Source organism: Zophobas morio, unplaced genomic scaffold, assembly GCF_036711695.1.
Source record: "Zophobas morio isolate AGI-343-1 ecotype UQ-CSIRO unplaced genomic scaffold, CSIRO_AGI_Zmor_V1 ptg000379l, whole genome shotgun sequence".
Classification (NCBI taxonomy): Eukaryota; Metazoa; Arthropoda; class Insecta; order Coleoptera; family Tenebrionidae; genus Zophobas; species Zophobas morio.
The window spans coordinates 406,018-428,596 of record NW_026972483.1 but is presented as its reverse complement, the minus strand read 5'-3'; the positions used below and the strand labels follow the sequence as shown (position 1 = coordinate 428,596).

At 29.0% G+C, this 22,579-nt stretch overlaps 3 protein-coding genes across 6 annotated transcripts; 2 read left to right on the top strand and 1 right to left on the bottom strand.

The window, feature by feature from the left end:
• Positions 1–6,752: 6,752 nt before the first annotated feature.
• Positions 6,753–7,578, bottom strand: LOC135120443 (dual specificity protein phosphatase 12-like). 3 transcript variants are annotated; one of them, XM_064044755.1, is made up of 5 exons: positions 7,491–7,559; positions 7,373–7,427; positions 7,099–7,216; positions 6,985–7,051; positions 6,753–6,936 (listed from the first exon to the last, which is right to left on the bottom strand). In XM_064044755.1, exons 1-5 carry the CDS (start codon positions 7,508–7,510, stop codon positions 6,915–6,917), a joined length of 282 nt encoding a protein of 93 aa, XP_063900825.1. In that variant the 5' UTR covers positions 7,511–7,559; the 3' UTR covers positions 6,753–6,914. The 3 variants fall into 3 exon arrangements, 1 of the variants encoding a protein (XP_063900825.1); XR_010278613.1 differs by having other exon boundaries at positions 6,753–7,051; positions 7,505–7,578; XR_010278614.1 differs by having other exon boundaries at positions 6,753–7,051; positions 7,116–7,216; positions 7,505–7,578.
• A 3,081-nt stretch (positions 7,579–10,659) lies between these two features.
• Positions 10,660–12,865, top strand: LOC135120433 (uncharacterized). Of its 2 annotated transcripts, XM_064044747.1 has the most exons (13): positions 10,660–10,744; positions 10,803–10,819; positions 10,882–10,956; positions 11,021–11,092; positions 11,148–11,213; positions 11,352–11,469; positions 11,521–11,636; positions 11,701–11,778; positions 11,833–11,985; positions 12,243–12,347; positions 12,461–12,554; positions 12,604–12,684; positions 12,742–12,865. In XM_064044747.1, exons 1-13 carry the CDS (start codon positions 10,710–10,712, stop codon positions 12,821–12,823), a joined length of 1,092 nt encoding a protein of 363 aa, XP_063900817.1. In that variant the 5' UTR covers positions 10,660–10,709; the 3' UTR covers positions 12,824–12,865. The 2 variants fall into 2 exon arrangements, with proteins under 2 accessions (XP_063900817.1, XP_063900818.1); XM_064044748.1 differs by lacking the exon at positions 10,660–10,744 and having other exon boundaries at positions 10,809–10,819; positions 10,882–10,967.
• Positions 12,866–15,442: 2,577 nt separating this feature from the next.
• LOC135120382 (kinesin-related protein 4-like) lies at positions 15,443–22,366 on the top strand. Its single transcript, XM_064044682.1, has 20 exons — positions 15,443–15,457; positions 15,902–16,003; positions 16,495–16,601; positions 16,924–16,974; positions 17,089–17,183; positions 17,234–17,289; positions 18,196–18,290; positions 18,428–18,475; positions 19,807–19,915; positions 20,101–20,177; positions 20,231–20,276; positions 20,371–20,450; positions 20,501–20,713; positions 20,826–20,961; positions 21,014–21,166; positions 21,223–21,350; positions 21,398–21,503; positions 21,833–21,999; positions 22,088–22,133; positions 22,197–22,366. The coding sequence occupies exons 5-20, from the start codon at positions 17,173–17,175 to the stop codon at positions 22,364–22,366; spliced, it is 1,641 nt and encodes a 546-aa protein (XP_063900752.1). The 5' UTR covers positions 15,443–15,457; positions 15,902–16,003; positions 16,495–16,601; positions 16,924–16,974; positions 17,089–17,172.
• Positions 22,367–22,579: the final 213 nt, after the last annotated feature.

The window sequence follows — 22,579 nt, the reverse complement described above, 5'->3', positions numbered from 1 at the left end:
AAAGTGTGCATGCTTTGCATTGAGAACTCTGACTTAGTATGTCTAAGTTATCAATAACTCTTAAATAGGAGGACACTACCAATGCTAAAAATTTCTAGACAATATAAATTTTTATTAGTACTCTAAGAGCCCCTATAATTAGTTATCAATAGTAAAATATGATAAACATATGTTATCTGAATATTTTAAACAATAGTTTTATTAGTGTAAAAGTAACCAGCAGTATTAATTATTAAACTAAAAAGCCAAAAACACTATTTACGTAAAGCACAGTAGAGAATTTTTAAAGCATGTAAAGTTCGTATAATAGTTTAGCTTTATTATATACAATATTAGTACAAACCGCTAAGAATTTTTTTTAAGGCTTATCGATGATTAAGTTTTCCCCCGAATGCATGAAAATAAGTCGCAAAAAAAAACGTATTGCCAATTTTAATTTTGGTTTGTTTGTTACAAAACCACAACATATATCATGACCCTGAGATCTTTTAAAAAAAAGTGAAACTTTATATTTGTTGAAAATTTTTGATAAATTTAAAAAGTCTTAAAAATAGTTTTTACTAATTAATATTTATTTCCTCTACCTTATGATTTTCAGGTACTTTAGAGGTTGTACAAGTTTTCAGGACCATAATTTAATCTAAAAGTACGCTCTGTGCAAATCCTTTTCCGTCTTCTCTACCTATAGCACCCCTAAAAGTAGGTATCATGCAATTTTACAAATCCTTCAGAATTTTATGTTGAAATTTTTAACCGTCTACCATGGCATATTGAAGGGAGTTTAGCACTCCTATAGCCATTTTGTATAAAATGCGGGAAATAAGAGCTCAAAGTTTTTTATTAAACAAACACAATACTTTTAACAAGGAATTATAGAGGGACAAGCTAATTTATACAATCTCCTCTAATCAATTTAATTTTTATTTATTTATTGTATGTCCCGCATAATAAGATAAATTAGTGTTTCCTTATCACTTCCGCTACTTATTTTTGAGGGTCTCGGCGGACAAATATGCTGTTCCAGTAACTATTGGTCGTAATAAGCATATTAAGTTTTTTTAATGGTGCGCCAGTCTGTTATGGCTAGGTTTTGCCTTAGCCAAAAAAGAATCTACAAACTTTGAAAAAAACCTTGAATCAAGTTTGATAAAAGAAAAAAACTTTTAAAAAAAATTAAATTTTTACTACTTGATTACCTACTAGTTAATATATAAATTTAGTTTAGTGTGGTTTTATCATTGTTTCTTATTTATATGTAGTATAAGATGAGTGTAGTTATTTTTTTGCTAAACCACTATCTCGCTCCTTGAAACTACTCTTTGTTAATTAGATTTATATTTTGGCAAATTATTTAATATTGTTTTTACACCGTCATATAAACCTGAAATTTTTTTTTGCCGACTCTTTATTCTTAGTAAGTTTTAGTTATATAGTTCATTGCGAGATACCTACATTTATTAAGAGCAAAAAAATTTTCTTATTTTATAAACTTAATTTTTTTTTACGGCACATTTTTTATTTATAGTTGAATGAGGTAAGACCAAAATTAACAAAAAATATTAACTTAATACTCTTACAAACTTAAAGGCAGCTTTTAAGAGAACTAAAGAAATTTAACTTTATTTTTTAATCTTGAGCAAGTTGTCATGTAATCGATTTCAAAAAAATCTTTTAAAATATTAAAGAGAATAAACATGGAGTAACCGCAAATGCTTTAGTTACAGGGAGAGGGCTCTATCAGGAAGTACGTGCACTATATATCCCGGAGACCGATAAAAGAAATTGTAATTTTCAACGAAGAAAAAAGTGGTCATCAAAGATTACAACCGCAAAACGAGTCTTTTATAATACTATAAAATGTCTTTACGACGTACAACAAAAAAATATGAGAAGGCTCTTCCAAATCGGTATCAATAAGATTAAAAGTATTTAAAATTTTATAATTTCGTCTACAAGTTTAAAGGCAATATGTTAAAATGGGACGGATATGCTGGGGTCAATATTAAAAAACAAAGTTATAACTAATGATTATTTCTGACTAATAAATGCAAATTAATTAGATATATATACGGCCCCTAGCCTGAGTCTATTGGTGGCCATATTCGGACTTTAACGATAATTCATAAAAAAGTCTAAATTTGTTAATATTAACTCGGCAAAATAGTAATGTTTATCTGGTAAATAAATACCTTTTTACAGAAAAAACATTGAAGAATGGTAGGAATTTATAAAATTTGAAAGTGACAATAAATTTGAATTTTCCACGGATAATTGGGTCTACACTTTTAAAGTTAGAGACACTACTCCCGCTTACATGACGCCAGACCTTGTCTCAAACCCCGATTGCGGTGAGGTACAAAGGCATTCTTAAATTAATGACATCTGCAATGCTGTTAGGTGCTAATTAATCAAAGGCTTTTAGGCAGGAACGATGAATTATGCCGTTTAAAAATTTATTAGATAGCTCAGACTTGGGATAATTTTTGGGACACTAAATCTGAATTGACCAAACTAAACATGTTTGGCACACTGATCACTTTTCATGACAGAAAAAAAGGCATATTAATTAACTTAGCAGCTGACTTACGAGATCGTTGTTATGAGCTTTTTTACAACTTTCAGGTAAAGTAATTAAAAGCCGCAAATTTTTGCCATTAGGCGAACATAATGAAGACTCTACTAAGGGAAGTAATCGACATGTGAATGAAGCATTGGTTTTGAAGAAGAAGAGCGATATCAATTGCGGCACTGACATACGCAACAGAGTGAATGGTCGAGGAAAAGACCACCTTCCCCACTTACAGAAAGCTCTTTCATAATTTAACGTGTTCCAGTCAAACTCTTTGAGAATGAAAAGCGAAATTTCTACCGTTATAATAACTGGCATTAAAAAAAAAACCGTTATGCCCTTGAATTTAAAGACGGTGAGTTATTAACTACATTAGGTTGGAGATGAGTTAAGATTTACGCTTACAGAGTGAGCAGCTACCTCTTTAAGTGATCAAGTAAAAAAGTTAGGGATCCTGAAGGGGCCAACCTCAAAAGAAAGGAGCTAAATTACTTAAACTATAATAATACTTGAAATATTTACGACCTAAGTCTTGAAGGAAGAAACATTTATAAAAAATAACCCGCTCATTTCATGTAAAATATGGTGACTGAATGAAATTAAGAATTTGCTTTAAAGGATATTTACAATTACACGAAGTGGGCCACTACGAACGTACGAATCCAAATATATCGCGAAAAGAACTGCAAGATTATTATTGGATTTACTCATCGCCACTGATTAACTCAAGTTTAGTTTGGCTTGCATACATAATGCTAAGAAGGACCCTAAGGTTTTTAGTAAATATACATTAAAAAATACTTAAGTTATAAATGTGATTTGAGGAGTAATGCTTTAGTTAAGCAAGGCATTGTACGGAACTAAGCAAGCAGAGCTTTTATTTTTAATAGAATCCTGCCTAACCCTAACCTAACCCTAACCCTAACCCTAACCGTGGTTTATCAATAACGAAGAGCCTTCTGTGTATAATTGCGTTATATGTAAATTGTTTAAAGTTTAATCACCTTACAGCACAAATCTAAAAATTAAATAATTGGAGGTACTATATACGATCTATCAAGTAGATTATTAATATATTTTTTCATTTCAAGTGTGGTTCGTAGAATTTTTTTCTCCGCTCTTTCTTCCTTTTTTGATTTTTACCGCATTTTTCAAGTTGCAGTGTTACGTTGGCCTAGAGGACCAACGAAATTATAAAGGTAATAGTTTTAGTCTAGAAGGCTAGAACAAAGTTAAAAGTCTAGAGGGCGTTTTAGTCGAAGTTAAATAAATAGCTTAGGGGACTAGAGAACAGTTAACTGGTTTTACTGGATAGTTTAGACAGATTTAGAACTTCATTTAAAATGAGTGAACAAAATTTATTTAGTCGTAGATTATCTGAATATATTAATTAGGAATGCGGATAAAGTACGAACAATGATCGCCTCATAAGGTTTTAGTTAGAAGGAAGTAGTTATCAAGTTAATAGGCATTGAACTATTCAAACAAAAGTTATATAACTTTTTGGTCAAAAGAACTCTTACAGAATTTGCTTTAAGAAAAACAAGTAAGAGCTCCGGAATATCTTATGAGCAAAGATAGTTTGATAAAGACTGAAAATAAAACTTATTAGTGCTTGTTTAACGAAATACTTGAGGCTTTGTAATACTAATCTAATGTTCCACCACATGAAATAATGTAAACAGTCTGTCTTGGCATTTAAATCCTACGGTTTAAAATATAAGACAGCGCTAACAGATACCGAGAAAACTTATAACTTTAAACTGAGAAGCAATCTAACTTAAAAATAGAATTATACAATGACACGGGTTTGTCTCCGAACATGATATTAAAAGCGGGGCCAGCGTTATTACATTAATAAATGACTGTTCCAAATTATAAAAATTAAAGAACTATCCCTCTCCTTGAGAGAAGGCGAATAAATTATATCACGTTAGATAGCTTCAAGCTCTAACGCAAGAACTGGGCTTTTCGCAAAATTGTTTAACTATAAATATTTATAATAAACACGCAATCTATATTGCGTCGGTATGTGCTGTAAGTGTTATATCGATACTTAAAAGATGTTTTAGCTAAAGGGCACATAGTCTAGAATTCGTTGCAGCAACGACATGCTAACTGACTTGTTAACAAAGGTACTTGTGAAGAAAAGTAATTTAAAGACAAACTCCTTGATAACTGTTTTTAAAATTAAAAGGGCCTCCGAGATTTTTAAAGGATGATCCCAGTTCATATTTCTTTGCGCAAATTGCCATATTTAAGTTAGTCACGTTTACTTCTTTTACATGCGCTTTTGTCTCGGTCACGTTTGTGAATCTGTGCTTTACATATGTCTTACTTAGTTATTTTAAAAAGGTTTTAAAGTTTAAAAACTCTGAAGAGCTTCTATAAACTACCTTTAAAAATTGTTTTGTTTAGTTGCAATTTATCTATATTGAAGATCGAGGAATAGGCACAAGCTACCGATGTGTAATCATTACCGGCCGAAAGTAACTCTGCAGATAATTATGTTATGAAAGTTAAGGGCAATATGTTTGCATGTTAGCGGATATAAAGCGTGCGTAGTTTTAATTTTCTTAGTCAGGTAATTAATGTATGGCTCCGAGTATTACACCTAAGTTAGTATTCTAGGTATGGGAGTTCTGAAGAAAATCTTTAAGTACTCTTCTCTTTCTTTTCTTAAATTTGAGCATGATGTTGTCTCTTTAAAAAATATTTTTAATCACTCACCCACTTTCTAACCTATATTCAAAAATTATAAACGGCTTGGAAAATATAACTAAGGAGGTAAAGATTTTGAGCTACTGTATTTGTGTACCTGCCATGCAACGCCAACAAAGTTTGAGCAGAAAGGGAAGGGTGTATCAAATACGAATAAGGAGAGTATAAAGTAACTAAGGAGTGCTGAAGGACCTCGGCAGCGGGTAGTTAAAAAGTCCTACACTGCTTCTCTACGAGACATAAAGTACTTACTGCTAAAAAATAACTATAATTCATATCAAATAAGCGGGAAAAAAATGCACTATTTTGTGTATAAAACTTTTGCGCCATACCCCTCAAAAGCTTTTTAAATGTCTCAAGAAACCGAAACAGTGGACTTTTTTTTTTTATGGTCAAGCGCGAGTTGTGTTTTCCACCAATTTAAATTTAGTTAAGCAAGAAAGTGGCTGAAATAAGGTATTTATCATTAAAAAAATTGGGCAGGCTTAAAAAAAGTAACACAGTTCCTTTAATTCCTAAGTAGGAAAGCGAGCTTACGGGCTTATAATCCTTAGCGTAACAACTTATGCGGAGTTTTTCCTATTTCCATCTCAGTAAGAAGTAATGAAACTAATTAACTCTATAGAATCCACACTTTTTATTAATGCCAAGCTAGTCATTCATAGATTCAATCTAAACTTTTATGGTGGAGGCTTCCGAAGAAGGCAATGGACCACACAGGAAAAATGGACCACACAGGAAAAATAAGAGAAGTTTGTCCTTTTAAGTACATTTCTGTGTTCTAGCCGATAATGAAGGTCTACCTTGCCAGTGCAGGAATATAGCAAAAAAAGTGACTTTTTTAAAGATTGCGAGGAGGACCTCTCTACCTTTAATTATGGGGACTTAAAATCTTTATTTTCAGGTTAAAACGCAATTGTCCTTTGTCAAAGTGTTGTCAAAGAAATTAAAGGAAGCAGTTTATTTCTTGAAAGTGTGCTTCGAAAGTCTCGAGATTCTAGTTCAACAATTTTACTAATTGCTAAAGGCCTGGCCTTCTTGCGCCTTTTACAAATAAGCTCTTCAATGTAAAGTGAATTACTAAGTCAAAATCGCTAAAAGGTTGAAAAGTGGTCCTGCATATAGACTAAAGGATGAAGGTAACTCCCACAAGGAAACGCCCAGCAACCCATTATTATAATCAAAAAAAGTCTTGAAAAATGATTTTAAAATTTGTAATATACCATAACAAGCAATAAAAAAATATGTGCTAACCTATCCAAACCTTAACTTGATAATATTTGAATATTTAGGAAAAAATCGAATTAGACATTCAAAAAGCAAAAGTGTAACAGTCGAAAAGAAGCGTTTCTAAAAATATTTATTTTATTATCCGAAAAAAAAAAATTATTTTTCTTAGTAAAAATTATAGTAGTAACCAACCATTTAAGGCTGAAATGGTGACTCGCTTACAAAAAGGGACTAACAAGAAATTAAAAAAGCATAGGTGCTTATATTAAATACTTTCCAATAGCAGGGGACAAGCTTTTGTAAAAACTTAAACTAACTTCCAATGTAATCTTAGTAAAGCAAATCAAAGTCTTAAAAATCCAATAAGAAGAGGAACGATGACTTGTCAAGCTGTCTATTGCAATTTTGCTAGAGTCCTACTAAAACTTTTAAGATTAATATAACGGTCACCCATATCCACTTACCAACGGACTTTTTTTTGATGAAGTTGATAACCTGGGCTGACCCAACTTCCACACGAACATTGAATGCCTAAAAATTATTTAAACAACATCTTAAAACTAATAGAAAGAAATTACCAGCCATATGAAAGGACCCTAAACGATAGTGGCATTTGGGGCAAAAAAGTTTTCCTGAAATAAGACCTAGCGGAATATGCATCCACTCCATGGGCTTAGTAAAGAAGGAAGTGCAAAACTAATAAAAGAATAACAAAGATGGTCATGCAGTGCTATAAAAAATTAACAAAAGCATTAGAAAGTTCTTGTTATGTGAAAAAATAGTCAAGAGAAGTAAAATATGTAATTAAAACTATACAATAAACAAATAAAAAAAGCTGCGCCTAGTCAGTACCTGATTGTTGGCATGACTATGAAAAACTAAGTCATCCTTATCCCACAAACCTAAACTAAAATTTTGTAGAAAAAGTTAGAATCCCATTACGGTCAAGCAGACTTTAATAGTGTAATACGAGATAAGTAGTACCCACATCTACCACAACTGTACTGATTTTTCAAATTATTTCTTATTAAGGAAGGATACGACTATAAAAAAAGGAAGACGTGAATAACAGCAATGCTCTATAAAAACTTAAAATCACCTCATTAAGATTATTCATAACTAAAATCTTGAAAGCTACCGTTCCATTTCCCACGTGCACGAGCGTAAGTATAACTGGTCAACGCCATTAGGATAAATGAGGTGAAGAACAATTATTTTAACGCAGTCATTTTAATTATTACTTATAGATGGTAATTTATGATGCTCGATAGAATCAAGAAACATCTTATTATAAAGCTCTTGTAGGTATGATGACCTACAAATTAGGTTTAAGCTTGTATTAAAGCAATTTTATTTATATATATTGCCTTCAGCATATGCTATTAATGTAAATAAATTTAAGACGTCTGGCGCGGAAAGAAGCATCTGTTAATGATCGATTAGCGTTCTTTAAGACGTCTGTAGGTAGCGATAGTGTTGCTGTGAGAAACAATAGATGGGGATCAAGCTGAAATTTTTTAAAAGGCACCCAACATGATGCGAAACGAGGACGCTTTTTCCGGAGGAAACCGGCTGTAAAACTAGGCTGCTTAGTTTCAGGCATAGTATGGACTGCGGTTTTAATTTTTAAAGAGCGAATTAGCCACGATTTAAATTAACTTTAGCTATTGTACCTCCCCCGCTCAAGACGCAAACTAGCGATTAGGTAGTTATTTTTACAATAACAGTCATTGCCCACTAAGCTAGAGTTATTGGTTGGTGTTACTTAAAACATTCAATTTTTAGTCTGAAAAAGTTAAACAGATTTATATATTCAAATTTTATATTTGGCCGTCACTCCTTAAACGAAGCATCTTTACTATTCGAATGTAACAACATTTAGTTAGTAGTAGTATCTTGACTTAACGCTTCATAATAGATGTTACCGAAAATTATTTGCTAGTTTTACGAAAAATTAATTTAAAACATGAAAGATTAAAGTGAGAGGACAGCGAAGTATAAAACTTGAGCATTAAAATTAATAGTTTTATTTTTATATAAACTATCTTTAATAGTGACTTTACTCGAATCCTTTGTACTTGCGTGCGTTAACGTGAGCATCTGTGGTAAAACAAAAGATAGTCAGAAGACAACAAGTTATTTTTCAGATTTCTGTGAAAAAGCACAAAAAAACTTAAGTAAAACTACTTGTGCCACCCATATTTTAAACGCACTTAACTTACTAATGGCGCCCCCTAAAAGAAGTTGTGGCCTATACACAATTTGACAAAATTCATAATACACCACCAGCTTACAGTTAATCTTTAGCTCAAATATCTGACTTTAATACGCTTTTTATGTGTTTTCATTGTAATGCTTACAAAGCCAACGCAAACTCGGGAGGGAAGGATGCCGTTTTTACAAAGCACATATACGCTGCACGTTAAAAGGGTGGTCTGCGGGATTTGTGTCTACTGTACTTAGCTTAGTCCAACTTCAGCCCTTCTTCCCGGCTGTTTATATCATAAGACTGTTCCGCCTTACTTAAAGTGAAATCTAAGTAAAAATCTTGCCTAGGGCTGTCGAATGCGGTGTTTAACGGGCACTGCTAAGACAATGCTGTGCTAACTCGCTGCTCCCAAGAATATTTACTTTCTATGGGAATTGAGGCGCTCTATACACTGTTAATAATGCTCAAACTAGGCGACCGAAAGGAAGGCATCGAGGACTTTACACGATTTTTTAAAAATTATTAAACTTAACCAGATTTTTCAAGGTGACACATCTCAAATAAAGAGGCAGTAATAACGCTTGCAATCCGAAGCATCGGCTCTAGGTGAAGTTATGTAACGCCCCACCTCCCTTTCTAAAGTTAAAAAAGGAAATACCCAACGCTTCAACCGGAAGGCTTAGGAGTCGCAGCAAAAATACTGGCCCTAAATCTAACTACCCTAGATATGAGGAAGAAGTTTTGAATATCACCACCGAACGCGCTCAAGCCTACCATCATATATGAGACGTAGACAATCGTCAAAGCTTTGTTAAGCGAGAAGTTTTTAGTTATTGTAGCATTTCAATGAGATTTCTGAAGCAACGACTGTCAATTACAATATTACCCTGCCTCCTTTTAATATGAAGAACCGGATCTCGACCAACTTCTTGGTCAAACCTTTACCGGTCCATAAGTTTTAAGTCAATGATTGGCAAGTTAGCCGGAACTACCACTAAAGTAATAAATTCTAACAAAAAAAATTCAGGCGATCTGACAGCTTTATCCGACCAAAAAGGCAAGCCTTCTTTGGTACGGATAGTTTCTTCCAGGTGTGATTAGCCGCCCTCACGTGGACTTCACGATGTACTTAGGGCTTACCTAAATACCTGTATTTTTAGCGAGCGTGAAATCTCGCAGGTAGCCTCAAAAAACACTGACAGCCCCTAGAAACCTCACTTTTTGACAATACTATTCCAGCACATAGGCAACGACTTTGTCTTCTAGCCTATCTTGTTACACGACGTCGCAATTGTGCGTTGTGCTTTTGATGCGAAAAATAACATCACCAAAAAAAAACCCACTTTATTTTATTAGCATTTGATTTTACTACGGGAATCATTAAACCTCAACTGTCATTTTATTTAAACGAAATATTATGTAAGACATAGAAAATAAAAGTGTACGTTCAGCTTATCACGACAAGAAAGGCCTGTCGCTTGGTGGGCTGCGGCACCGGCCATAATCTCCATACTTCGAAGTTCTGGGCGGTCTGGTGAAGAACCGAGGTTTGTGAGTCTTGCGAGATGCTTCTAAAGGTCTGTAGGCCAAGAGTGCTCAATTACGGATTGCCATGTCGCACAGAACCGCTACTTGGGTTAACGATTATAAAAAATATAAAAAAATAGAGGAGCGTAATAAAAAAAAACACTTAAAATATTTATTCTTAGTGTTAACACTAGCAAGCAAGTTCCTAATAAAAATACAATTAAATATTTTTTAACATTAAGGCCCAATATAAATACCTTTTTATGTGTGCGCTATAAGTATCGACCTAGATAGTTAAAAGAGAAAGAGTAAAGATTGTCTGCGTCCTCCCATGCGACACGTTCTCGCTATACAATACCCCTTAGCAACCGACGGTAGTTACAATAAAACATTTGCATTTACTCAGCTCGAGGCTTTCAATAAAAACAGTAGTTTGATTAAGTATTTCTCCTTATGGCTCATAATTACCGCTGCTTCTTTGACATGGGGTACTTGTAATATTAATATAACTGCTTAGTAAGTTTCTTTATGTTAAATATTATATAGGATCGATGGGAAGCCTGGTATACATAACTTTTTTGTTTCCCAAATAAAAATTATGACCTTTAAAAAATTTTTTAAAAAGTTGGAAGGATTATTATGGAATTATTCTCACAGGTTGTTCCTAAGACAGCCGAAAACTTCCGTTGCTTGTGCACCGGTTTGTCTGCTGTTAGTTTTTGTTGTTATAAGAAATTCTTTTATCTTATTTTGTTTATTTTTAGGCGAAAAAGATGGCCGTCTTAGCTATAAAGGCGTGAAAATTCATAGAATTATAAAAAATTTTATGTTACAAGGTTTTAATCTTATTAAGCCGCTTGGTTTCTATAGACAACTATTATTTTACTTAAGGTGGTGATATTCTGAGTGGAAACGGGACTGGGCCTTCCATGTCTATTTTCGGCGGTGCATTTGATGGTTGAACTTTTTATTGTTACTTCCTGCGTTACAAAAATTGTTATTATCATTATTATTACAGTTTTTTTTCTTTTTTTGGTTTGTCACGTTTTTTTAAAAACATGTATTATAAGAAAATACTTGTCAATCCCCTTACAGATGAAAATTTTTTACTTAAACACGACGAGCCCTTTTTACTTTCCATGGCAAATAGAGGCCCAAATACCAACGGAAGCCAATTTTTTATAACTACTCAGCCTGCTAATCATCTTAATGGGTAAGCAAGAAGATCTTTTCTCCGTGGTTTTTTAAATAAAATATTTTTAAGAAAACACGTGGTTTTTGGTAAAGTAATTCGGGGGCAGGATGTAGTGAAACTTATTGAAGATGTCGACACCGATTCTACTGATGCACCCTTTTCAAGGATTACTATTATGAAATGCGGTACTTTTTTAATTAATTCTAGCTTAGAATGATAATTTTATCTTTAAATTTTATTTTTTGTTAGGCGAACTTGTAAAAAAATTACCATCCAAAGAAAATTTAAAGCAATCTTCAAAATCTAAGATAAAGTCCGCTTCTGAAAGTAAATTTAATTCCTTTCTTTTTTTTTTTATTAATAACACTACTTTTTCGTTAGGCTCCTCTGAAGATGAAAAGGTTGTAAAACGAAATTTAAAGAAAAAAAAAAAGGCAGTCGATCACAAGAAAGATGATAATAAAAATGAAAAGTTGCAAAATATTAACTTAGAGGAAGTTAAAGAAAATGAAGATCCAAGCACTGCTAGAAAAGGTTGCTGGAATCTTTTTTTTTATAATTTTTATTGTGATTTTGTATATATTTTTTAATTAATTTATAGTTTAATACATAATATTATAAATCTTCATACAAGGAAAGTTTTACTCATTTTTATTCTTACGTTGTTTCTTAAATTATTGCAAATTTTTTTCAAGGTAGTTTTTTTAATAGCAAAAATTTTTGATAATTTTATTTATAATAAGTTCAATTATAAATTTTGCTTTTTCTTAAGTAGCTTTGTTTTACTTTAGATAAGAAGAAAAATAATTATGAGAGTTGTCGTATTTCAAAATCTGGACGGCTCATACGCGGGCGTGGGTATATGCAGTATCGCACGCCGTCCCCTCCCGAAGATGGTGCTCTTTTTTTTTAAGTCCACTTGTTAACAATTTAATATTTATAATTTATTTTATTACATAAATTATTTCATTCTCCTTTTTTTCCTATTGCCAATAACTTTTCCTATAAGGCCTGTACAGCCGAAGACATCGAAGCAGATCTTATTCGAAAAGAAGACCCAGTCTGCGGCAAAGATCACGATCGAGATCTTCACGTAGAAGCAAGTAAGAATTTTTTGCTATTTTTGAAATTTTTTTTAACTACGATCCAAAGTTATAAAAAAATACACGAGGCTCGGTCTCGGTCTCCTCGAAATCAAAGTTTAGCCACCGTTTCTGCTTTGGGCGATTCTAGGTTGACTAACTTTTTTATTGGATCATCATTATTAATTTTTTACATAAATTTTTACAGTTTAAGGAAAAAAAGGAGCCGCAGTCGGAGTTCTACTAATAGGCGGCGCTTAGTTACCCGCTCATCAAAATGGGACCAATGATTTGGAAAATAACTTTTCTTTGGTTTAATTTATATACGCGGTTGAAGATTTAATTTTTTATTAATCATACCAGTTTTAAATAAAATTACAAATTCTTATTATTTTCATGGTAAACTTAATTGAAAAGGAGTTTTACTTTTTCTTGTCTTCTTGAGTAAAATTTTTTAGTCGTTAACTTTTTTAAGATTTACAGCGGCTAAAACTATTTATTTTTATTAATAGTTACACCCATCGTCGATAATTCTTTTTTATATTCTATAAATTCTCAGTTAAAAAGGATTTTTTTAATCTTAAACTTTGTTTATTCTGCATTTACTTTTAATACCATTAATTTAGCTGTTAATCTATCTTATGTGTAGTTGGTAGTATAAAGGTATTCTTTTATTAAAAAATTTACTGAGTTAAGATTTTACTTAGAAGGCTTTTTTTTAACACAATATTGACCTTTTTACGAGAGGAAATTTACGAGTTTATAATCTGCCTTATCAGAATATCTTTTTTGTGTGTTTGTAGAAAAAAAAGTAAACTTTATTAAAAATAGTTTATAACATTCTTCTATATATTCGGGTTATTAATTCGAAGGCCCTCCTTTACAACATAGTTTGTTCACCTTTGCTCGTTCATGAGGGGAAGGTTTCTCCTAGATTAAGTAGAATACTTTTGAGAAAAGTCTTATAAAATTATAGTTTTTAGAGTTTCTTTATTATCAAATTTAGAGAGTCATATTTATTTACTAGAAAAAAATAATTAGATAACAACAAAATTAATTTTGTTCGGTTACTATACCCCTCTAGTACCATCTTATATAGAAAACGTTTTAACGGAGCCCCATGTACTCTATATTGGTTCTTTGTAAAGATACACTCCGATACTTAAAAAACTATAACAAGGAGAAACAGGAATACAGCGATGCACATGAGTAGAATAGGAATATACTATAAATCTTGCTTGTAATTTCTTTGCTTTCACAACGCTTATTTTTTACATAAAATCTCTAATTCTTATTTTTTTTCAAGCTGCTTAAAAGCTTTCCGAATCAAAATTCTATGTAATATACATACCCTAATAGTTTAAAATTAAAATAAGGCTGCCTAATTCCATTTCACTTCCAATTCACCTTCAAGGGAATTTCGTATTTTTCATAGCTTGCATGTTTTACTTATATTCGCGCATTAGCCGCTTCACAAAAGCCTTTGCGAACTATAACTGATTAAATATTATTTCATCTATACACTTTTGAATCTAAGAGCTAAAGTACACCGAAAGTTTCGCAGACTTTTAAAACAGTGTAAGCAAATTTCCATTCTTGCCGGAATGGTACAACCTTCATATTACACAATTGTTTTATATAACTTTAAGCTTATTACCGTTAGTATTTTCTTAACAAAATGGTCTAATGGTTGGTAACTTATTTTCGCATCCATATTTGCTAACTTTCTGGCACAACCCACTTTTTGTTCAAGTTTTTTAATATCGCACATCCCTATGATATGGGAAATACTATGTAACTCGTTTTTTCTAATTCTAAATTTAAACCAGTCCGTCAATTATGTAATTCGTGTCGTAAAACATTGATTCAGACCTTAGCTAACGCCATTAAATAAAAATAAAGGCTTATAACACTTCAGTTACGCCGTCCTTTCGATAAAATTTTTAAAAAATCTTTAATAGCTCTAAATAGGCTGAATACAAACCATTTTTCTAACTGGAATAGTAGTAACTACTAAGATTTTGATTGTATTACAACCCAAAATGACAAGAGTGATACTAAACAAGAAATATTTTTCTGTTGTAAGTAAATTTACATAATAAAAAAAAAAACTTTTACCTAAACTCATATTCCATAATTACTTACAGTTAAACAAGCAAACTATGTAGTCACACCCTATTCTAAATATTACTAAACTAAAGTAACTGGATTTCCATTGTTAAACTGGTGAGCTTAACGTTTATAGCAAGCACGTGGTAACTTTATAAAATTGTAGTAGTGCCCTCAGAGTTGGCCCTCCAATAAATTTCTGTTTGCACTGTGTTTGTTGATATAATCTTATTAAAGGCGTTAGAAGGTACTTAAAAGTTTTAACTGCAAACACTACTATACACTTTTAAAAATTATTATATAGGGTCCAACTTTTACTAAAAGAAATAAAAAGTTGCTTTAAGAAATTGGTAAATAAATAGATATTTTTTATATTGCTTTCTGGGCGAAACACTCGAAATACTCATTTTAAGGCGAATGAGAAGCTACTTTTTGGAATATAAATATAAAAATGAAAAGGTTTTTTTTTTTTTAATTTTTTACCTATATATTTTGATTTTTTAGTACTCAATATTTAAAGTACTAAATTACAGCGTCTTTTTTTTAGTTTAGAGGACCTACCAAAGAATAAAATTTTTTCTCTTTTAAGTGACTTGGAAAAATGTAAAAGAATATTTTTAATAATTCAGGAGCAGGTCTTGGATTGATTTGATAAAGAGTTATTATTTACTAAGCTTAAAATTAAAAAAAATTTCAAAAAAGTACGGGTTTCTTATATTTTTTAAATAAGATTGACTATAAAGAAGGAAAAATTTTACACTTAGAACAACTTATTAAAGAAAAAAACGTTGAAGCAAAAGAAGTTAAGTATAAAGGTGAAATTTATGTTTTTTTGTATAAAACTTTTTTAACTAATTTGTTAACATTTTTAAAAATCTTATTTCTTTAAAATTATTGTTTATTAACGATTTATCAGTTTTTAATTAGTATATATATTTTATTAAGTAGCTTTATTTTATATTTACAAAAAAACAATAGTTTGATATGAAGATTTAATTTAATATTATTATAGTTAAATTTACATTTACATTTGAATTGTACAAAATAATTCTATTTGCTAAAATATATTAGTTAATAATTTTTCAATTTTATAGCAATTTTTTTTAAATTCATTAACAAAATTTCCAATAGTTATTATATTATAATAACATAATTATGACATGTATTCTGATTTTACTTTAATTACTTCAGATATCTTTTTATAATTTTTATTTTTTTCGATGTATTTTATAATTTTATTTTCCTTTTTTATTTTTGAGCTTCCGTTGAGTTGGCTAATGCTCTTAATACGCTAAAAAGTTTTGGAGAGGAGCATGAAATACTTTTAAAACAAAAAGAAAGTTTGGAATTTAAAGTTTGTGGTAAGAAATTTTTTTTTATAAAAAATACTTAATCAAATTATTATAAATTTATACAAATCAATTTATTTTTTATATAATATTACTTTAATAATATATTGCCTTATCAATTTTATAATTGCTTATAATTTTTCCATTTTTTTAAATTACTTATAATTTTTTATTAAAACAAATTTCACTTTTATTAAAATTTATTTTTGTTTAATATATTATGATCTACTTAACTAATATTATAAACTTACTAGCTTTCTATACTAACCTTTTAATTTGTAATTTTAGAATTTAAATATTGTTTTAAAATATTCTCATAGTTATATTGTTTTTTATAGTAATTTTAATGGTACTTGTGCTTAAACTTAAAAATTATTAGTTATAATTTATTATATATCTGTGTTTTGATATTATTATAAAATACATTTTTTACTTTTTTTAATAATTTTTATTATTTTTATTGTTATTAATGTTGAAGGCTTTTATATGATAATATTTATCAGAATTGGAATTTGCGCAAACTTTAGAAGCTGATCTAATTAAGCTACGCGAGGCGAAAGAGAATTTAATAAATAATCAAACGTTACTGGAAAATAAAATAAGCATTTTAGTAATAATATTATTTATTTATTTATTACTTCGTTGTTTAAAATAAACGAATAATAAAACATGCTTGCGTAAACTAGCTAGTGGAAGCATTTTTTTTATAGCGGACAGGAATAATATTATTAATCTATAAGTTTATTAGTAACTAGTAAAAAAGTTATTCATTATAATAATATAAATATAAGTGCACACTAATATTTATTATTATTTATTATATATTATAAGTAATAGAAAATAAATTGAAGGAAATAAATAAATTTTTAATAATTTTATTATACCTTCAAGTATTTAAAAGTTATTAATAATGCTTTGAAATTTTTATAAAGACGGAAGATCTCGCGAGAAAAACTTCGGAATTTGAGACTATTCAGGGAGAAGTAGTTTCATACTTTTTTTTTAAAAATATATATTTAATACATATATATACTAAAAGGAAAATAAGTAGATTATATAAAAATTTAATAGTAAATATAAGAATTAATTTGCATTAGTTTGAGTCTCTTAAAAATGAGAAGTTATCGTTGTTAAAATCGTTTGAAGATAATGAAAAACATGCGGCGGACTTAAAAATTCTAATGGAAGAGAAGTATTGTTATTAAGATATTATTATCATTATCATCAACATCATTATTACAGGGAAATGATTATTTGCGCTCTTAAAGAGAAAATTCAATTATCTGAAATTGATAAAAGTAGTTTTTCTATATAAAATAAGAATACCATATTTATTTAGTTTTATGGTTTTTTCTTTAAAATTGTTAATACGCCTTTTTTATGATATGATTTTTATTACATCTTTTGTGAAACACTGTTGTTGGCTTCATAAACTTTTGTTTACATTTTTACAAATATATAATAAAAAATACTTCAAAGTTATTGAATCATTAAATTTTTTTTTCATATATTTTAAAGTTGAAGCTTGTTATTGGCTAACAATATTCAGTAATTTTTATATAATTACTTTTAAAGTTCGATTATAATATAACGAATATATAATTGTTCCAATATAAACATTTTATATAAAATGGATACTAAATCATAATTATAGTTCAACATTTTTATTTTTTATAAATTTATTATTACAATATAAAATTTACATGGAATTTTTTTTAAAATGTTAAATACTTTTAAGCGGGACTACTTTTATATAAATTTCCGTGGATATACTTATAAAGATATTTAACGAACGTGGCACTTTATTCCATATATCTTTTGTTGTTTACTTTTTTACTGAAAGTGTTTGTATATTTGTACCAGTTTTGAAAATAAAATTTTTATAAAAAATTTATCAATTTTTTTTACCTCAAAGCAGTTGTATATAACTTATTTTATTATAAAATATTACCTAGTTATTTATAAATTTAATTCTTTATTTATTATATTAATGAATTTTATTATCAAATATACTAAGAATTATTTTTTAAATATGCAACAATTTTTTAGTCATTTATTTCAATAGAATTTAACCTATAAAATAAGTGATCTCTTTACTATCTAAACACTTTAGTAAATTTTATTATTTATTATATTAAGAATATATTATGTTTAACTTTTATATACTTTATAGTAATGCTTTAGTTTACTTTTTTTAAAACAAGCAAGAAAAGGGGCTTTAGAAACTAAACAGACAGAACTACTAAAGGATGAAACTATTTTTAACTCTGCAGTTATTTTTTCACAACTACAAGCGGCGGTTACTAAATATATTTTTATATAATATATTATTATTTTTGTAGTATATTTATAATTTACTTTTACATTGTTTTATTTTGATATTTTTTAATTCATTTATATAACTATTATTTAGTAAAGCTATTATTATTATTTAAGATTGTTGAACTTAAAACAAGTTTTTCTCAAAACGGCATCTGTGATTCGGTAAGGCTTCTGTAATTATGATTGCACAAAGTTATAAGTTTTCTCTGTTTACTGTTTTAATGTTTTTAATATAAAATTGTGATAATAAACTTTTTTTCTCCTACTCCTTGTATATACATGCAACCATTAAAAAGTAATGGGTGTTGTGTTTTTTTTAGATTTAATAAGATGTATTAATTGTTAAATAATTATTTAGCTTTTTAGATATACTACTAATTGTATATGTTGCAGAGTATTAAACTTTTCATGTTGGTAAATATTTACAAAATTTGAAGACCTATCATATTTTTGGTCGATTTTAGGATTTATTTGGGCTTATTAACAAAATGGATTGTTAATATGCCTTAAAATTTATACAATACTTGGCTCGAGCACATGCAAAAAGAGTTTTTTAGTAGTTATCAGGGTTACTTTTACTAAAAAACAGTTCATAGTAGCATTACTAATGGGCACAGTAATGTAAAACTGACCAATTAAGCACTAAATATAAATTTATTATGATGAAAATATTATGAACGCTAATTTTAAGTAATATATATATATATATTAGTAGTAAAAACAATAATTAAATTTATTTTCATAAACCATTTTTTTTCAACAAAGATATATTATAATGTTATTCACATTTTTTAACTAATTATCATATAGTTTGCCGTTACATTGTTATCATTAAGATTTTTTCTCTTTATTTTTCGGGGTAATTTATTAAATCATAGGCTGTTTATACGGTAAAAAAAAGGAACTTATTTATTTTGTGAGTAAATTTGAACGTTACACATTAATGATATAACTTTCATACGTACATTAACAGAAATTAGAGATTTATATAAAAGTTTTATATTCGGGTTTTTGTACAGATAAATAAATTAAATTTTTAATTTTTTCTATATAATATTTTGTTCTGTTATTACTTTTTGTTATCATTAACTGATAGTTGGAGATATTCAGTTTTCATTACTACACGTTAAGTTATTTTTAACAAATTATTTTACAGACTATATTTACTAATTCTAATGTATTCATTTATTTATTAATAATAAATACTTGTCTTTCCTTGACATAAAAATTAATAAAAAATACTTTATTTTATTTTAAAAATTATAAAATATCACAATTTTTTTTATACCGCACTAATATTTTATAAATTTACAGTTTCTATTTATTTTTGTGTCAATTACCTATATGTATGCAAATGTATTATTTATATTTTATTTATTTACTATATTTTTTTGAACTTTATTATATCATTTAGATGTTTGTTTCTTCGTATATTGTTTATATTATTGTTTAACATAAAATTTTTGATATCTTTATGTATAATATAATTGTAGACATTATTCTTGTCAATGGATAACTATTGCTCAGTTTTAAAAGAGCATTTATTAAAGTTGCAGGGGAAGTGTACTTATTTAGAAGATTTGCTTTCTCAGGGAAATGACGGTTGACAACTGATTATGGATTTTTATTTTGTTATACTTTTACTATTGACCATTACTATTATAAAAACTAATTGTAATAATTTTTAGATAAATGAAACATCTTCAATGATACGATTACTATAATTATAAAATATTAAAGTTGTATATTTTTTGGGCCGTTATTTAATCCGTTTATAATATCATTAGAGCGGGAAGCTCTTGAAATTTCTCTTGCGACTCTACAAAGCCAGTATGATGTCCGGGCTTGGACTTCTCTTGAAATGGTTTTAATATAATCTTTTCTTATTATTCTTCATAATATTCTCTTTTATAAAAGGAGAAGAAGTTCCTTGAGTTTCAAAGGTCTTATGAGTTAACAACTGGTATTAATAGTATATATGTATATATTTTCAATAAAACACTATTTTGCTAACATTTATAATTACAATAATACTAATATAAAAAAATAATTTATAGAAAAACTAAATGAAGAACTTACAGTAGCAGAAACAATTATTAAAGAAAAAAATCTGGAAGTGAGAAAACTTCAGGAGCAGGCAACAAGCTCCTTTATGGAATAATAATGATATTGACTATTTCTTTTCAGCGGGAAAATATAGAAGATTTTTTTAAAATAGTGAATGAAAAAAATAGTAATAATGAAGAACGACTGCGCGAAGCAGAGGCAACACTAGAAAGGTGCTCGTCTTTACAGGAAGAAAAAAATGAGATAAAATTTTTACTTGAAAAAATAAACGAGCAAGAAACTTTGCTGGGTGCAGTTGAGAGTCTCAGCGAGCAGCTTGAAAAGCTAAAAGAGGTGACATCGCTTTTATTCCTATTTAGTTATAGCGGAACTTTTTGTTTTTGTTGGCTATTTTATGAATATTTTTTTCTTTTTTTTTTTTTACTTGTCGCGGGGTGATAAAAAGATGCTCGAAACGAAAGACCGCGAATGTGGAGCACTTAACCATCAGCTCCTCGAAGCTGAATTTCGTATTAGTTCGTTAGATTCTCTCTTGGAGACTAAATCTAATGAATTTATACGGCTACAAACTGAAGTGGAAGGTTTTTATAATATTAATAATTATACGTAATAATAATAACATATAATATACAGGAAAAAACGCTTTAAAGCACGAAAATAAAAATCTCCACGAGCAGTTAGCAGGTGCTCTTGCACGCGAAGACGAAAGTAATAAAAAATTGGATCAGTTAAAATTCGAAGTTTGTAGTAAGCAAAGCGCCTTTGAAGCGGCTGAGAAGGATTTGTGTATCTTTTTTTCTTTTATTTATTGATTAAAAAAGAGTATTTTCTCAAACTTTTAGATGATCTGAATTTAAAATTAAGTTTAGCAAATCAATTGGCTGATAAGAAAACTGAAGAAGCCAATAAACTTTTAGAAACTATAAATATATATAAAAAACTTGATGAAGAACTTATTAAAAAAAATGAAGTTAACTTAACTTTATTTATTTATTATTTTATTTAATTTTTTGGAAGATTATTTGTAATTTAGAGCAACGTTGCTCTGATTCCAAAGTTGAGTACGATCACCTCAAGTCTCTTCTCAGTGACACGTTGCAAGAACTTGAAAAATATCATGCTGGTACTCATTTTTAAGTGAAATCTATATTCGATTGTATTATGCTGATATCTTTTTAATGACATTTATATTTTTTTATGCATATTTTTAGCTTAAATATTATAAATACATCCATTTATATAAATTTAATTTTAATAAAGTCGTATATAAAATTTTTTTGTTCAAATTAAAGTAGAATTAAAACAGAAATGGCAATAGATAACAGAAAAATTTAAAAAATTTCAAGTTTCATAATAAATTTTTTTTGGGTGCCAGTGATTTTTTTGTGTTTCACTAAATTATTTTGTTATTATTTTTCTTTAACATTTCAATATTTATGCATTAACTAATAGCCAACGAGAGCATTTCCATAAAGCACGAAAATCTTCAACAGGAGTATACTATACTACAAGAAACGGTTGACGAAAATGCCCAACAACTTTTGCTTGCAGAGGAAAAACTTAAAGAACTTCAGAGCCAATACGACACTGCTAAGGCGGAGCGCTTTTCCTTGTATTCGGTGCGTTCCTCGATTTGCTGCTTGTTGTATTATTGCTTCCTGGTTGGTGCATAAATTTTGTGCTCCTAATTTATAATTTTTTTTTTAGGAACTAGAAAGACTAAAAGAAGTTGAAGCCCTCTGCAATGCCTCCAGTAAATTTCTATTTAATAAATCTTTTTTATAAATTTGTTTTTTTTTAATTTATTTGTTATAAGAATGCGCGACCTTTTGTAAAAGATTGAATGATCTGCAAACAGCCGAAAATGCGCTTAAAGAGAGCCTCTCTGCGAAAGAGGCCGAAGTTATTGGATATTCTACGGAAGTAATGGAGATGAAGAAAGAATTAAAGCAAAGTTATGAAAAGCTTGAGACTTTAAAGGAATGAAATTTTATATAAAGAAATTATTAAACCTTCGTTAGTTTCTTAATTTAATAGGCGGAAATGGAGAAAGTTGTTAACCAAAGAGATTCTTTTTTTATAGAGATAACTGAATCTACTAGTAGACTCTCTCAAGCTAAAATTCTTAGAGATAATCTTGAATTGCAGAAAGACGAACTGCAAAAACTGACACAAAGGAAAGTTTAAAAATTAATTAAA